Genomic DNA, 19,224 nt, shown 5'->3' with positions numbered 1-19,224 from the left:
TTTTCGACATATTATTATTAGACTCATGAGTCATGACAAACCACTATATGCATAGGATGTTTTCCGCCCTCCGCTGACCAAAATCTAAACAGCGATACATATACTGCGAAATACATCTTGCAACTATATATTATTATATTTCCGAGTGAGATCTGTAAATACGACATGACACACACGGGTAGGCGCATGGATGGATATAATATTTATAAGAAGATACTCGTCGACAACTCATGCTACTCACTATAGATACACAATATTAGATGCCTACTCGGTTTCACGCGTTATGATTAATGATCGGTAAACAATAATTAGCGAGTACATTATCATTATCATCATTACCGTGTGTATGTATACCAGCTGACGACTATCGTTTGTCAGATAATCAGTCGCAACTATTAATCAACGTCACATTAACACCTCGGCGTGTGCACTACAGGTGCAACATGCTACGGCGGTAACGGCAGCGCCGTATTTGCAAACTAGAACTTCGTTTCGATATTGCATTTATTATTTCGGCGTTCTAATCCTTTGAAATAATATATAAACAACATATACATTTTCAGATGTCCACAACTTTTTATGAAAATTCTTATCTATTTATGTAATATAATAATATACATAATGTATATCTACACTGCAAGTTAATTATTTACACGCGATATTTCTATCTAGTAAATTAACTGCTTATTTTTGTTTATTTTTGGCTCTACGAGTGGTTTTTTTACTCCGTCCACCGCAAAAATTCATAATAATACTTCCCACAGTCTACTGAATTAGACAAGAATGTTTTTGACAGAAAAAAATTACTAAGAATTTACAATTAAAATACCGCTTTCGGATAATCATCGTGGGGCTGTTGTATATATTATTTTATACACGTGCATCTGTACGATGAGAATGCGTTCATGTATCTTATAACATATTATATAGTCTCTATAAGATAGGTATTAATAGTATATTGATTACTGTGATTACGTTAGGTATATTCAATTTGTCTATTGCTGCCGTTCTCGGTCGTCTGTTTTCGCGATTTTATAATAACAATTACATATATTCTAGTGGTACGTCCGTGTCCTATATATGTATACGTGTTTTGTAATAAATTAAATAAGAATAATCCATTACACCTATAATTATCTCATGCAGTTTAATCTATGAGTTTAACACGAGTGTGCGCGGCAAATAAGTTCACATCATGATGGCATTTATCTACTAGGTCCGTAATACACAGAATATATGAACATTATATACCTACTACCTACGATAATAAGTAAACGGGATAAGGACTCGACCGAGGTTGCTCCCTACCCCACCATCCACAACAGGAACCTTCAAACTACGATTCGACAAGTATGTGCGCACCGCTTAATCTGTTTAAAATTATCGTACGGTCGATTTCTGAGAGTGGACCGGACGAACCGGGATAATATTATGATGATACGAGCATAGAATAAATGGTTTTAAATTGTTTTTAAAAGACCTTATTCAAGACTAATATACATACCGGAATACATTATTTCAACGGTAGTTAGGTAGCATATATTAAAATATCCAATATACCTAATAAATAATAATCCATATTATATGAGAAACCGTCGCAGGGGAGATAATCACCACATTTACGATAATCATCGAATGCTGTTACAATATATTATGACGATAATAATAATAGATGGACGATATATACTGGAAAAATAAACAGGAAAACCATCTGTTGAGTATACGGAAAATAACGTAGTCCTCAGAAGGTCGGCCGCGATGGTTTATACTATAATAACGGTGTATACATACGGTCGGTAGTGGTCGCGCGCGCACACACACGTATATATTATATGTGTGAATCGGACAGAACCTAATCGAGATTCCATTCGTCGCGAACACTCCACCGCCGCCGTTCAATTATATATTATTATTACTATTATTATAACTATTGTTATAATACGGCTTGATGGTAGTATCGCGTACAATATCGTTGTGCGTTTCTCACGGGCGATTAACCGAATTTCGTATACATATGTGTAATATAATAATATGTAGGTACACACATACACACACAGAAGAGACGATCGTAGCGTTTTACGACACACAATAATATATTACTATTATTAGTATTACGAATACGATAGTGCATTTATTGCAGTGCAGAATAGACGTAGTATTACGACGGTTACAGATAATCGCGATTTGGAGCAAACTGTACACGAAAAACCGGTTGCATCATCCGCAGCTGATACCGCATTATACATGTATAGGCGACCGGTTTGTGCGTGGTGTTCGATCGCGGAAAAAAAGCGTCCTCCGTATATATAGAACATGATATTCCTACTATCGCGCGTAGATGATACGATACGCGCGTGTTATACATGACGTATACAATAATATTGTGTGATTATTACAGACGCAAAATGAAAAAAAAAATTACAAAAACCGCGATTGCGCGACTTCGGATCAGTCGTTTTTTCGGTACAAGGCGTAGGTACTGCCCACCAAATATATGTATATACTTCTCCACTTGTGTTTACTTATTTCTGTCAGTATTGTACGGGTAGATACAATGTGTATATTAGATTATGTTATACCGTTGCGCTCAGTGCTCATCGGCCGACGAGCCATAATATATTACCATAATATATACACACAACATATTATAGTATAATGCGTAGACTGTGAGCGTGCTGTTCGCGCACCGTGCGAATTACCGTGGGCGGCCGACGACATGACCCGCGGTTTGCCCACACAGAAAACGTTTAACGATGCAATATATTACATCTCCCTTTGAAGTCGAGACGTATAGATGGTATAATACATGCATCTGTGCTGTAGATACGATATTGTTGTAACAGTTTATATGTATTCATATAGTGGTATAATATGGTGGTGATAGTGCGGTATATACCTATAGTGGTGGTATAGGGTTCTCACAGTCAAAACCTTTGAGAGGACGTATAACACACATCTATTATATATATATGTATGTATGTATAAATGACACACAACGTATTTTATTTCTGTATTTCTTTCCTTCTTTCTTTCGTTTTATCGATCTGTGTAATTTTTTCCCCGTTTTTTGTTCGACAAAGATGTTGGACGTTCATACACGCGCCGCGCGCACACGCACACACTCCACACACACTCGCACACGTGAAAAACGTTTCGTACATATCGTCACGTATGACGGCGGACTGAGCGACCAGCCTGCTGGACGAACGTATGGAGGAGGAGTAGAGAGCGCATAACTGTAGATCGTCGACGGTAGGTCGATACCGTCGTGGATCGCCGCGACGCGTCGGATCATCACACACACACTTCAGCAGTAATGACGACATTCGACCAGACAATATTCTATTATAATACTAGTATGTTATTTGTATTATACGCGTCACCTAAGTGAATTATATGCATATTAAATATAGTATGATTATATACAATATATATGTCTGCAGTTCTCGTAAAGAAAATAAAAATAAAAAATAGTCTCTGGGACTTAAAAAATATAGCTTCTCTCCAAACATAAATCATAAATTAATACATAAAATTTACGAACAGTAATTCAAGTCACAACTATGTATACTTATAAATAACTAAAATAAATACTTCTGGAAAAGGCCATTTATTCACATAAAAAATAATTTTAATTAATTATACATGAAGTAAACCAGCTATATTAATTTATTCATACCCTTTAAATTGTAAATGAATTATATTTCACGACTATTATATGCATTATCATAAAACAAATAAGTTATATAGTTCAAAGCATTAAATGTTAATCTCATTAATTCATTATCCAATACAATTTTGTGTCAACAAAATAACAAAAATAAATATGTACCCATGTTAAAAAATAATTTCGTAAAACACAAGGGGTGATATGATAATAATTAATATAGAGATTAACTCAAAATATTAAAATAAAAATACAGAAGAGCTCTCTTCCCGCAGGCACTCACGTGGCCACACAATTTAAGTTGTGTATTTACTATCGTTTGTAGGTATTATAGGTGACGAAAATGACATATAGGACATCGTAGAATTATTCTAACGGTAAATCATATTATTAAAACGATGGACGAAACGAACGACACGTCGTTAGTGCACAAAAATAATAGTTTTCTGCGAAGATTACGAATAGTTTTGCGTAGGTAAATAATTCCGATAATGTTACATGTATAATTGCTTCCAACGTCCGGAACTTCGAAACTTTAAATAGACATACTTTAGACATCCACAACATTTGCCCTAATTAATCAGTCAAATCGATAACACATAGGACGGCCGTTGTCGCAGGATCGACTCCGATTACTCACGCCACGTGTACGATAGTGTCTGTGTGTGTTGTGTTGCTTGTGTATGTTTATTGTATCTATATCCAACCTACCCAGAGATGATCAGAGAAGGTGAGTCTATATATTCTGCTGCTGCGGCGGTGGCCATCGTCTGGCCGACATCATCACTGAACCGCCACCGCCAACATATATACACAATAATACGATATATTATAGTGAGACGTCTAGTTTAGAACGGCTGTACGATAAAATCATCGTCGTTGTCGTCATTGTTTGCCGTTGGCGTGTACAATAGGACGTTGTGCGCGCGCGCCGCCGCTGTCACGACCGCGCCGGAGCACGACGCGCCCGCCGACATGACCGCTGCGAGCCTCTTTCACAAACGTCGAAAATACACAAAAATATACATAGTAATAATAATGACAATAATAATAACAAGATGATTTTAATAAAATGTATAATAACGTAATAATGACCCATATTTTTTGAGATGTCTTTTTCTCCGCGATCCGTGTTTTCCGGTCGCAAGCGCGCGATTTTATACACCGAATGTACCTACATACTGTGAGACCAGTCGTGGTTGACAAACCGTTTTTACGACTTACGCGAAAGCACAGATAGTCGATATGATAATAATAATATATAAAATATATTATCATTGTCATATGTACACATCTTGTTAATTTAATTTTAAAATGTAAGGCGTGTATAAATATATGACTACGTCTTTTGGACATATATTGAAGACTCTGTATATACTAACATTATTAACAACCACAGAAGAGCTAAAAAAAAAGTCAATCACAATTCATACGTAAGAACAAATTTGAATATTTATTAGATATTGTTTGTTTAACCTACAATTTATGTCATGATATAAAACATAATTTTAAGTACCATTAACTAAACTTTAAATAGTATTATTGTCTATAATGTATCAATTAGCACTCAAAACCTAACAATTAAAAATATATCATAATTTCAAACTGGATAAATCATTTTAAATAATATATACATAAAGAACTACATGGTGACAAGTATAATTGGCTAAGCGTGAAGGTAATGGAGATTACAATGATAATACAAGCCAATTCAGATATAAAAATATATATTATACTATAAACAATAATCACTGCAGACTGCAGTTATACAATCACGGTGACTTGGGATCTATTATATTATCATCAATTAACAATTACTACAGATAAAGTCAATCCGACGACTAGCTGCATCCACTGGATTACATATGCACTGCATTAACGCGATTAGAAATATTATTACCGATAAATGTCAATAAATGCCGATGACGTACCATATTATAAGTACGTATTAGGACGATTTGATTTTAACAATCCGGAAGTTTTGAAAATTAATTTCAACGAATTGAATAGGTGACTGTGGAAATAGTTTTTTTTAGCCACACGCGTCGATTTTTTCTAGCGACACACACTATTATAAATTGTAGTCAGATGCACAGCGCGTCTACATATTAATACATAGTTTTTTCTTTTAATATTATTATACGTGTACCTGTGCAGTACACGACGTGCGTGTTGCAGAAGTTTGAGAGTATGTACGTTTTGTTTTTTTTACACTTACGGCGGCAGCGACTCATTGTGTTCATCGCGCGCCAATTTTCCTTTTGTTGCTCGATAATAATGTAAAAAGAAGCATTTCTTATTTATTTTTCGTGCACCCGTTTTTGTTTCCGCACCGTTTTTGTTTCTCTTCTCGGAACGAATCGAACACGTTCTAGTGCACCAGAGAAATCTCCCTTCTATAATGGAATGCCGTTTTGATTAGGTTGTAGAAAAACGAAATATTTCCGGTCAGAAAACACATTATTATTTTATTATAATTATTGGCGACGAACGTATTGTTTTCGCAAATATATAATTTTATAATTTATAATTTTTTTCTTTATGATCAAAATCGAATCTTAGGGTATAATTTATAAGTATTGTGCAAATCCATAAACGGAAAAATAAACATCTGCATATATCGCAGTTCAACGTCAAAATACTGTCGCCTGGGGGTGAATCAACTGGTTGACGGCTAGCTGTTTGTTATTAATTATTATTATAACTGTTTCACAGTTATTAATAAGGTGTAATCCAAGTAAAACTCATTTCCCACGGACGCCGCATGGACGGTCACGGGAGAACCGTCATATAACAATTATCATCGTTGCTGTGAACATAATATAATATTATAATGGAATATTTTATCAAAACAACATTTCGCTAAATAAAACCGAACGTGCAAGTCGGTTGTCTGCCAAAATAGTATAATCCATTATCATAAATAAGTATATACGTATCTTAACTCATCAGTATCTATAAATTACGCAAACAAAATTTCGATGAAATTTTCGCACTCAATATATGTAGACTGGAGATTAATAATACACGTTTTTAGTGGATATTTTAAAAATACAGTGTATGTATAAATTAATTCTATAAAGTCATATTCACGCCAAGATTTCGAAAACTTTGAATGGAAAACCAGTGTATCTTTTTAAAATTCGCGAATAAAGTGAATTTTAAGAATACAGATAGAAAATAATTAATACGCAGAAAACTTACTTCAAATACAGTGTTTATTTATATCTACAGCATCACAACAAAATAGGTGACCAATATTGACGAAACGTTTCGATGAAATCCAACAATTGTACAATATTTAGACCCATCAATATGATATTGAAACGTATACACACATAATCATGTATAAATACTTTTGTTATGACATAACAGCGACGTCGTCTTCACCGTGAAAAAAAAACGAAATACACTGTTTCCTTGGACATAATTCTCGTCCGTTTCTTAAACCGGAGCGAGATCATCTCATTATTATTATAATATATAATATTATATTGTTGAAACGATCGCGAAGATATATAATGCACGAATGTCTCCGTCCGCAACAATGGTATCTTCCCGGAATATATAATTATAGGAAAGCGGGCAGAGCATCTGTGATCGTAAATAAAATTAAAAAAAAAAAAACTTATAGAAAATATATTTTATTATATAAAAAGTCAACAGTAATAATAACAATAATAATAATAAATTAATAAAACAGCGGCGGGTGCGCACGAAAACACATCGCGCGAAAACAGAGGATGACCACGATTTATTTAATTGCATTTTCGTTATTACTTATAATATATATAATATATAGGCCGGGACACAATATACGTGTCGAAGACAGACGGTTTTTATACATATTTTTTTTTTTACCCGTCCATTATTATTTTCGTCGCCACCAGGAGAGCAACGGATTGTTTCACGTTTTTCATTATTATTATTTTTTTTTCAATTATTACATTATACTTTGGACACAGAAACACATGATCCGATTAACAATCGTCCTATGTATGAGGCTGTGTACTGCACACGAATATAATAATATAGGTCAGGAATGGCTGTACGGCACACCGCCGCCGCTGACTCCCGAGTATCGTCCGTTTCCGCCAGCCATCAGTAGTCGCATGGTATCCACCTATGAAGTATTTGTAGTAGGCCGTGTTGAACACGACCAGGTCGTCGCCGTTCGCGAGAAGCGCGCGTCTCATTAAAATCGGAATATAATATCATACATGTATGAAATAAAAAACATATTCAGAATAGAAAAAATCCGACGAAAAACTGGTTTGACGCACACACGGACGATAATAATATTATAAAATATATACAGATGCAAGAGACGTAGAGTGCGCCTCTGGCGCAAACTTGCCGTTACGCGGTATAAATATATTACTTTATAACATAATATGCTGTGTTATTCTTATTGATCGTTTATGGTATAAATAATATAACATATAAACGTGCACTCCCGAAATAGCGATGACTAATAATATAATATTTATAGTGGGTTCGATAGGCGAATAAAAATCCGCGAGGAAAAACTATAATATATTATGCAAACGTTGTGAAAAACGAGTATTCATAGCTGCAGGTACATGGAGTTCGTTTTGTGATCAAAAACTCATCAAGCTCCTAATACCTATACCTATTATGAGTACACCATCGTGTGCATTCAAAAAATATAATCAGAAATTTGAAATATTAATAAATACAATTTTTTTTAGACCATACGTTATGTAGTTTTTTTAGTATTAATTTTTTCCATAACAAACACGAACCACGTAATACAATTAGCTGTCAGGTCATTCGAATAGTTTCTTGCATTATTATGTGAAATAGAGAATCCAAGTTATTACAAAAAATTAAAACGTCACGTCACAGAACACTATTTACTGGAGGAAGAGGAACAAAGTTGGTATAATTATTCAATGTCCATGTTGAAGAACAACTCTCGGAAGAAAAAAAATGTAAACAGAAATGGGTAAAAACAAATTTTCTAAGAACGTTCATTAAATATACGTCGACTGTCCATTAATATATATACTTATCAAGACAAGCGATTATCTACAGTACCGTAACATAATTCAATATAATGATACGCCATGTACTCATGAACCAAAAATACAAAATTTTAATCAATCTTGCAGGATTGCTTGGAATCTAGCGGACCGCAAACGATATACAATATATATTATAATAATATCTCAAACCGAACTAAAAACGCATTCGGTTTTACTGATATAATATATACATTAAACCGTAAACTATTACAAATTATACACTACTATATCTACTATACGTATATACATATTATATTATATACATGAATTTGTGCAAACTGTTAAATTTAGTTTGAATTAGTTAAACTTTTTTTTATTATTATTTTACCGCGCTCTTAGATATCTCCCCTTTCCCATACAACGCACGTATATATCGCAGCTATTTTTCAACGGACATAAAGAGTATGATTTAATATGTCGCTCGCATACATCGTTGTACTGTGCCAATATAATATTGTACTCTCGGGTAAAGTCTAATTTAAAAATAATAATCAATAAACAATTATTATGTATGATATGGCCAACTAATTATATAAAATATAATTATTAATATTAAGGGGATATTTTACAAATAATTTGAATATTAGTTACTCGAAACTGAAATACTCAATAACAGCAGTTTCATTATGCCCGTGTCATAAAAATTAACTGAAACTGATTATCAGTACATTTAATCCGGAATCACTTTTATCAAAGAATCTTGACGTATCGTCAAAAGTAAATATAAATGTAAAATGTCGTTAAATGTATAGTTTTTTTTAAAATTCGAAAATTCTACATAATTCTTTTACACTTTTTAACAATTACCAACACTTAAATAATGTAAACTTATAAAAAAATGCAAATACAATTAAAATGTATATATATAAAAATACATGTGTACACTGTACGTGTACCTACTTTACTTATAAGTTTCCAACGTAATTATATCTCAAATATGCAATTAATGAAATTAAACATACTACAATAGAATAGGTAAAGCGAATATTTTTTTCTGTACGCGGTTTTTTTTTATTATGTCCGAGAAATGAGAATTATGAATTATAACAGAATTCAGTTATTGGTTATTTTTTAACAATATTTTTATCATATTATATATTTTACGTATCCGCATAATCTATGTAGTATAATAAATATTATTATGCGATAATAATAAATAAAATATATGTAATAAAATAAAATAGAGGATACCGTCGGGGAAATTGAATACTGCGGTTTTTAAAAATTCTCTAACGCAAAATAAGAAAAAAGAACATTAAAAACATCTCTTTGATTATACAAAAACTGCAGCTGAGATAGTAGACGTTTATAGTAGTTGCAAGCTATTTATTTTGCATTATTAGGTACAATATTTTTTTTCTTCGCGTTTCATTAACTATAAAACGTATACGATGGATTTTTGTACCCACACACACAGCCACATATTTATTAATTTAGGGCTTGTAAATTCATGTATTTATTGTTTTTACTACATAGGAAAATGAGCTGAATGAAGTACAAATATGTTTCGTAACAAAAGTAATAAGATTGTAAATTTTAATAGTGCATACTTATTTGTATTTTGGTATGATAAAAGTAGATTTTTTAAAGTGATTAGCACATATTGTATTATCTAATTTTCATTTTATTTTATTTAGATACATTATCTTTCTTTTATATGACCAGATGTCTAGATGAGTTTATCTGTTTTACGCCAATATCATGAAAACAAACTATCAATTAAAATCATAGGAAATAAAATAAAACTTTAAAAATGAATAGATATTACTTGTTATTTCAAAATTTGATTTTTAAAATTATACTGCACATATTTAAAATTTATAATTTTAGATTTTTAGTGCATAAGTGGATGAATAACAAGCTCTAATTATAACTACGCATTAATATAATTTCAATTCCTCATGCACCGAATAATATTATATATAATATGATTCATCGTTTTGTACGTAAATAATAATATCATATCCGTCGTTTGGTCAATGTTTTAGTGTTCGTATTAACATCGAAGTGCATATTAAAACGGGCCGCTGAACACGATAAAGCATCCTCATTACATTATTGTTATTATTTTACGAAATCCCCGTTATACGCATATTATATACATAAATATATATGTGTGTTTATATATTTATTTATTTTATTTGTTTATGTATATACAAATATATGTGTCACATGGTTTGACCACAAAAATTTCCTTACGATATAGAGTTATGCACCGGTGCACGGTTGAAGGGCGTAAGCGACAGAGGCGGTGAACACGTGTTAATCGACCATTTCTCCGGATGGCGACGAATATATATATATATAATATCATAATGAGTATGGTATGTCCGTATATCACGAATCCTTAGGTTATTATTATATGTTTACTAAGACGGTGGAGTGAACGAAAGATATTAGTCGATTCGCACGAGTTACATCGACAGCTACCGATGGATAGCGCGATGACCAAGTATAAATATCACACTAAACCAGCTATTTTCGCGCAGTACGCGACACGCCAAGGTGAATACGCGACAAAAACGAGTTCATAATAATAAACAATAATCGCGGAAAGCGATTTACTAGAGCCAAAACACCCACTGCTGCAATAAATTATATACTGCTGAAAATCAACGACACAATCATACATTATATCATTATTGAACCTACTAAAAATAATAAGCTGCAGCTTTATCCAATACAATTAGAGGTGTCTTAGAAGAAGATGGATAAAAGGCTAAATCAATTTCATAGTTAATTGATCTGTAACTACACAATTTTCGTTGATATACATAAATATTAATAGAATTGAATGTATATGAATTTATTATGCACTCTATAATAAGTAATACAAAAGGTTAAATTTTAATAAATGTACATTTTATTTTGTTGTCTTAATATAGAGTAAAAACCCTCTGTTTATAAACGGATTTTGTAAACCTCGCGTTTTAAGTCTTCATCAAACCAGCTCATTGAAAAATAAATATATATTTAACAATAATCAATTTAAAAGTATATACAAAGATCGACTTTAAACATTTATTTTTCACCCCTCCTTCCAAACACGGATCAAGTATTACCCCCGGGGTGTAGTATCTCCATAAACACATCACCACCATTATTATGGATTATGGATACAACATTTTTGTTTTCAGATTGTTTTATTATTATTTTAATTTTGGTAAATCCAATATATATGGCGTATGATGTAAGCAAATGAAGCACACGAGAAAACGAAGGTAGTGGTTCTAGGGGTTTTAATATTCATAAGATTTGTATTATACATCACTTCGTAATCTTCCGTTTACCTCTAAAATAAATATTTTATTTATATATATTATTATAAGCCATATATTGCACAGGTAAATAGTGCATGAAACTGCAGTACAGTAAATACGTATGAAGGCGTATAATAATAAACGCTCTCGCTTGGATTGTACATAGAAAACGAAACGTAAATTATAATATATTATTCTAATCACATATTATAGTATATGGGTTTGAATATAATATATAATACAGTAATACATGGCTTAAGTTTGCGCTCGTATTTCCGTTTTTCGTGCGGCACCAATTTGTGTTTGAATTTTGTTTTCTATACACCCGCATACACAGCGTGATAGTATCATTATTGAACCGGGATGGGTTTTTATTTTTTTAATATACCGACATGTGTGGGCCGCCGACCGCAACAACGATAACCTATAATACACTCCAGTACTACCTATTTTACAGTTTTTACAAAAACATTTTTTTTTTCAGACAAGTCCAGCGTGAGCGCGGTATATGCGTGCATCATGATACTGACGGTAGCATCGGCCACATCTTTACAAGACTGCGAGGCTGACATGACGGGATTCGAGCTGGTTACCGGGTACGTGTTCACAGCACCCGATGACTTGCTGGACAGCATACCCGGCACGCTGATGTTGACCGATTGTCTGGAGGCTTGCCACGCTAACGACACATGCGAATCAGGTCAACTACGAGACCGGGCTGTGTGTGATGTTTTCGTCCAATGCTGACGCATATCCAGGTAAGATAATAAATGATTGAAATTTTTGGAAAAATATTAAAAAAGTTACCTCCCAATAAATGCCACATTATATAAAACACTAGACTTTTTTTCACAAAAATAAACAATTCTTTTACTGTTCCTTTTAAGTTATAACTTATTACAATAGATAAATAAATATTTTTGTTTCGTTTTTACTAAAGATAAATACATTTTTACTTCGTATCTTAAACCATATAGATTTTACGACTAAACCATGTCATAACTTTAAATAAAAATACAATTTCAGTTCAATATGCATTATGTACATAACGAAAATAGCTCCAATATTAAAAATTAAAATAACGAATCATTGTCATTGAAATAAAAAACCCTAAACAAATCGTCACAATTACAAAAATTAAATTTTTCTGCAAAGGCAATATAGTATCATAATATATAGTAAACGTACAAGTTTATGCAGAAAAAACGCACACGAAAAGTTTTTGCTACTAGTATTCCGTATTAAGAAAATGAGCCTGTATAAGCCAGAAGCCTATTACATTATTATATTAAACTTATAATAATGATAACAATATCAAGAAATACGATAATTATTACACGCATAATAATAACAACACGATATCATACACATGATGCATATATAAATATAGGAGTACACGCAAACATTGCGCGGTGCGTGTCTGGGATGTATCTTCTGAGGCGGTAGGGCCGAGGGTGTGGAGTGGAAATAGAAGGTGCGCGGGCGTGGATATCGTGGGAGTGTTGCAACGCTGCTTCTTTCCGGTTATAGGTCGGTAGCAAGAACGTGCGTTACATATATATATATATATACATAATAGATAGTGGCGTGTCGTCGTGATGCACCAAAGTCATCTTAACCCCACGAGCTTTTTATACAAAATATGCATAAAATAGTATATTACGAGCATTTTCTCAATGGAGGTGTATACCCTCTATCTATAGGCGAAGTAGAAAAAAAAATTAATTACGTGTTTATAAATTTTATTTTATTACATATTTTGCTTTTATTTTAATACTTTAACACATATTATATATTACATACTTATTATTGAATAAATTTAATAATCCTGATAAAAAAAACCTAAAATTATAATATGTAACTATTACATATAAAAATATTATAAAAATTATACATTAATAAAAAATTATAAAGCATGTATGTATAATGTATTAATTATTTATTTTGAAAAATTATTTTTGAAAAAAATTTGTAATTTTAGTTTGTTTTTTATTTTGTTCTAATATTCTGAAAATATAATAACGATAATCGTTGCGATAAAAATTATTATACGTTATAAGGTACCAACAGAAACTAGAAATAATCAACACGAATATTATTTAATTTTTCAATACCAATTTATTTCTAAATTATAACCAAAAAAATGTATTTTCTACTATTTATTTTACGAAATTTGAGTCTTATAACCAATTTTTTTTTAATGTATTTTGATACGTCCGGTCCGGACCGTTCTAGACGATTTTGAGTCTAATAAGCGACTGAACCTTATATCCGTGAGTCTTATAAGCGGCGTCTACCGTAATATAGGTGTATGGCTATAACCTGGTATTGGATCATATATTCGATTAAACAATAAGCAGTGTAATACATTTATATACTCGTACTCTTCGCGTCCTCCAGACATTAAACGGTTTTTCGACGCGAACTATCAGTGATGACGGAGCACGGCGAAACATTTACCGGGTCGTGATTGAAATAAACTAAATATACGTTATGGGTGGTACATTTTTTCTGACATTGAACTTCATACAAATGACTCAATTTCATGGAATGAATACTTAACTACATTAAAATAAACGAACAAATTGTTTTTCCTACGGGAAAACAAAACTAATTTATTTCACAAAATTCTTGAAGCTACGAACAGTTCAATTATTGTCAATGTCGTTAACATTTGCAGATCAGACGAATTTAAACTGTACTATATTATATATATATACAGTAACTATAACCTCCCAGAGTAGTAATATACAAAGTTTTCAAAATATTGTTTTTAAAAAAATGGTTTTAAGATTATATGAATTAGGCTTATTTCTCTATCAAATAAATAAATAAACAATCTCCCAATATCACATATCACAATATGACAATCTCTCATTATTATCACAGACTTTAGTAGACCATATGTAATAAATAAAATATTAATAGTAATAATTTTGTAAATTCAAAAAATAATATAATAACTGTAAAAATACATTAAGCACATTATGTTTAGGAGGTATATTCGCATATAAAATGCGATGATTGGGCAACAAAAAATGTAAACAATGGGATTTTGGCAAGTTTGGTGATGATAAATGCGCGATCACAGAGTAACTGCAACAGTGGGCGGAGCGGTATTTAGCCTTATGTATCTTAGCGGAACAGGCGATTTATGACATTGGCCGTCGAGGGGTTTTTCGCTCTTTCGATAATATTTCGTTATTTTTGTAGGATGTCGACGACCGCGAGATGCGCGAAAAACGGGATAACGCGATAATCGGCCGACGGTCATGTTCGGACACGCTTTAAACCGAAGCGATTATTATTATTATTATCACGATATTTTGTTGTTGTTGTTATTATTATTATATATACCTATAAATATAAACGAATATTTATACACGGCTCAGTGTATTCAGGCGCGGATTTTCTTTATCAATTGTACGTGTCCTTTGCCCAATCATTGATTATTACCTAAACGCCGCACGGTGTACCTCAGGCGCAGCCGATTATCGGCGAGATAATCGGTGCCTCCCCACCCATCTCACAGACCAACGAATACTATACGAACGATTCAATTATGTTACATCGACAAACATGGGTGGTATCGCGTGCAGAGACATCTCATAATATTATTTAGGTACAAAAATTAATAAAAATTAATTCAAGTTGTATACTAACCGGTATGCAATTAGGTTTCGGATATAGCTATAACTTTGGACCTAACTAACGTTAGTTTAGGTATTTACGCACATAGAAAAATAATATCATAATTTATTTTATAATAGATTGCATGAAAAATATAAACTAAACGAGATATCAAAAATGAAGGTTAGGCACAGTGGTGTACCTGAATAGCCTATCCAAAACGCCGCACGATGATAACTTATTTTCATAATTCAAATTAATGTATTAAAAAAAAAAACGCTAGAATAAATTAAAATACATCGTAAAAAAAGAGATGCCACCCCGTATTAATATTAAAGTCGATATTATATTAATTATATAATTTAATTATACTACGCAAAGTATAAATCGAAGCCATGTGTGTGTTTATTCTGTCTTCCGTGGAATTTTCTCGGCTAATCCGCACATCACGTTTATTCGATACACCATTATTCATAACTACCTATATAATATTGTAATGATAGGTGGTGCCTCGCGGGAGTTTCCTAACAACCGATATTTTACATTAAAATACGCGTCACGTTTATGAGCCCCGAAGATGCGCATTCAGATACGCCAGTGAAAAGCTATATTCAGTACCCATGCTATTATATTTAATGCGCACGATTTTTTTATTTACATTTTTGCTTTATTTTTGCAGGAGCGTTAAGCAAGTCACAGTTTCCGGTGTTTACGATATACGCACAGAAAACGTGTTTGGGCATAAAGCCATGTGAACGAGCCTGGTGTTTCGACCGAGTGCAAGGTTACAAGCTCAAAGGGTTTGGCAAGAAGAAGTTAGCCGCAACATCTAGGCAAGACTGCTTGGAGTTGTGTCTGGGAGAAAGAGAATTCTCTTGTCGGTAAGTACAATTCAAAATAATACATTATCTTAAAAACAAATACTGTGACCTTACTTTGATATTAGATCAATTTATTAATTCCTTTTGAAATATAAACTTGTGAAAAATCTTAAAAACATTCTTTGTATTTCAAATAAATTTAATGATGTTCTTAATCAGTATAAGATGACTTAAAATTTTTAAATATAATTTTCTTCAAAATAATAATAATAATAAAAATTCAAACTACAAAAAAAACCCAAATCAATCAAAAATTTATCTGCTGTTTAACTTTTACAAAACGTTAAAATCGAAGTAAATTCATAATTAAAACCAAAAATATTGTATTCTAACTGTTGATTAAGTCTATTTTACGAGTGTAATATAATACGTCGAACATGGCACTACGCACAATATAACTATAGCACCTCCTCATTTCGTTTTATTGTCGTACGAAAAACACGTTTTTATATTGATTGATCTTTAAAAAGTTCTTTTATAGTTTACTTGGTTTGCTTAATCAACTACGGACGGTATCGCATTGTTTTCCGCGATCACGATCGACAAACAATGAACGCTTAAAACAACACTTAAAGTTCTTAACGTGCAAGCATTTCTTTAACGGTATTCAAATCAATGAAAAGAAGGTATTATAGATCTTACACTTATATCATGGACCAACGAATATCGTTTTTCTTTTCACGCGTACACCTGCACACATATTCAACAATAGTTTTGAAACGAATCGTTTTGCACGTAAAAATATAAAAGTGATAGGATTAGTCACGTGTTACAAATTTAAAAATATTTATATTATTATTTTAACGGTCCTATAATAACAATTCCGTAAGTTTATGCGAGATAAAAAACAAACAACGTGTATAATATATATATATGTACATTTTACACGATAAACTAATAACATTATCATATCTATTATAATAACTGTATATTATACTCTACACACATAATATAACAGTCCATTCACCCACACTACATATAGGTATATAGACACACACGACGTTTATCCGAAAAGGCAATAATTGACATTCCATCAGATCGATATAATAAGCATAGGTAATGCTATGCATCTGGTATGTATCGTGTGTACCACTACCTACCACTCATCAGTCTCGATTGTGTCACATTAACCCTATCGATTTCCACTGTGCACGATTTAATTTAATTATTATTATCGCTGTACTGAATTTGCAATCCGCTGGGAATAAAAAATAAAATGTAACGAAACGTGTAAAACGACTAAAACGGGAATAATGTCTGTTGGAAACATTCCAATACACCTATGTGATGACTATAGGTACGACGACGGTCACTTTAATGCGTGTATATAATATTCACGGACATATTGTTATACGAACATATATTTATATGTGTGAATAAAAAAATAAATGTGTCTCCGACCGAATAGTATATGAAAATGAAGACGGATTATTATTATTATTATTGTAGTTGTAGTTGATGTCGCGTACATATTTTATACATTTACAATTCACTTGTAGCATGTGGTATTCTCATATTATGATAATAACATATATTACCTATACCTAAGTATCCGAATCGGATCATAGGGAGTGAAAAAACCGTCCCATCCTGCAGCCGTCCGTGCGGATAATGGAAATTAAAACGTGTCATTGACTCGCCGGGACGTCCGCATGACAAATCCAATAGAAAATTCAAATAAATAATATCACATAGCATCGTTTTATATTATTATAATACATTTCTGCGTATTCGATTCGTATTCACATATTATACTTTACTATATTACACGTGAGTTGCGTCATATGCCGCGTGTGTGATGGTGTTTCGCTACAACCGATTTGCCGCCGTTGTATTGGGTGTATAATATTATTATATTAATGAGTTTATCGGCCTACAAAACACGACGACTGCCGGCGATATGTACAACGACGGATTTGCACGGAACGGAACGGTTTGCGTCGATGGTCTTCTCGGGGCGACACAACGACCGTTGTCGCAAACCGGTTAATCGTCATCTGCGTGGTCGTCGGAGCTTGTTCACCTACTGCTGCTACCTCTGCTGCCCTACTGACGCACATTTTAATATCGTGCTGCACTATGATAATATTATTATTATATTATTGTAATATGTCCTCTGACATTTTAAGTGTTTTGCAAAAATTCGATTATAAACCGGAATTTTGAAATGTCTTCTCCTTTTTTATTATTCACAACATTGCGCATATATGCATAAGTTAAACACAAATGTCCAAGACGGTTTTAATTCGATTCATCGGAATGCTCGTCGTTTACATTTAAAATCACAATCGTCTGATCACGGCAAACGTATAAATACATAGTAGATAGTAGGCCTACGTCACGCGTGTAGGAGTACGATTCGTCTGTAAATTAACGACAACACGAATTTTCAACGGTAATTCGTTGTTACGATCACTCCTTGGCCGCCGAGGTGTCGGAATACTTCAATGAATGGCAGACTGTTCAATGATATTTTTATAGCAGTTCCGCATAACAAAAACTTATATAGGGTTATTATTTAACCGTTACGTCCATCCGACGGCATTATTATGTGGAAGCCAATTATCTGTGTATACATACCATGTGATTCACCACTAAAGATGTTAATAATTTATTTATTATTACTTACCTACCTACTCTTTTTTAAACAATTACTCAGAAATATCTTCGACATTTATAGTGTTTTTACTCAATGTCTTACAATTTCGTGAACCATTCATTAGTATTCATCATTTTCC

The 19,224-nt window shown here is 32.6% G+C and overlaps 2 protein-coding genes across 2 annotated transcripts in view; one reads left to right on the top strand and one right to left on the bottom strand.

The window, feature by feature from the left end:
- Positions 1–19,224, bottom strand: part of LOC113555124 (autophagy-related protein 16-1) — a 155,250-nt gene that overhangs the window by 117,530 nt on the left and 18,496 nt on the right. The window lies entirely within an intron of this gene.
- LOC113555123 overlaps positions 1–19,224 on the top strand; it is a 33,692-nt gene that overhangs the window by 9,430 nt on the left and 5,038 nt on the right. The window contains 3 exon segments of the mRNA XM_026959456.1: positions 12,460–12,674; positions 12,676–12,733; positions 16,285–16,486. Coding sequence (XP_026815257.1) covers positions 12,460–12,674; positions 12,676–12,733; positions 16,285–16,486 — 475 coding nt within the window.

Source organism: Rhopalosiphum maidis, chromosome 2 (genome assembly GCF_003676215.2).
Source record: "Rhopalosiphum maidis isolate BTI-1 chromosome 2, ASM367621v3, whole genome shotgun sequence".
NCBI lineage: Eukaryota > Metazoa > Arthropoda > Insecta > Hemiptera > Aphididae > Rhopalosiphum > Rhopalosiphum maidis.
The sequence above is the reverse complement of the archived record's forward strand: the minus strand, read 5'-3'. Positions and strand labels throughout refer to the sequence as shown.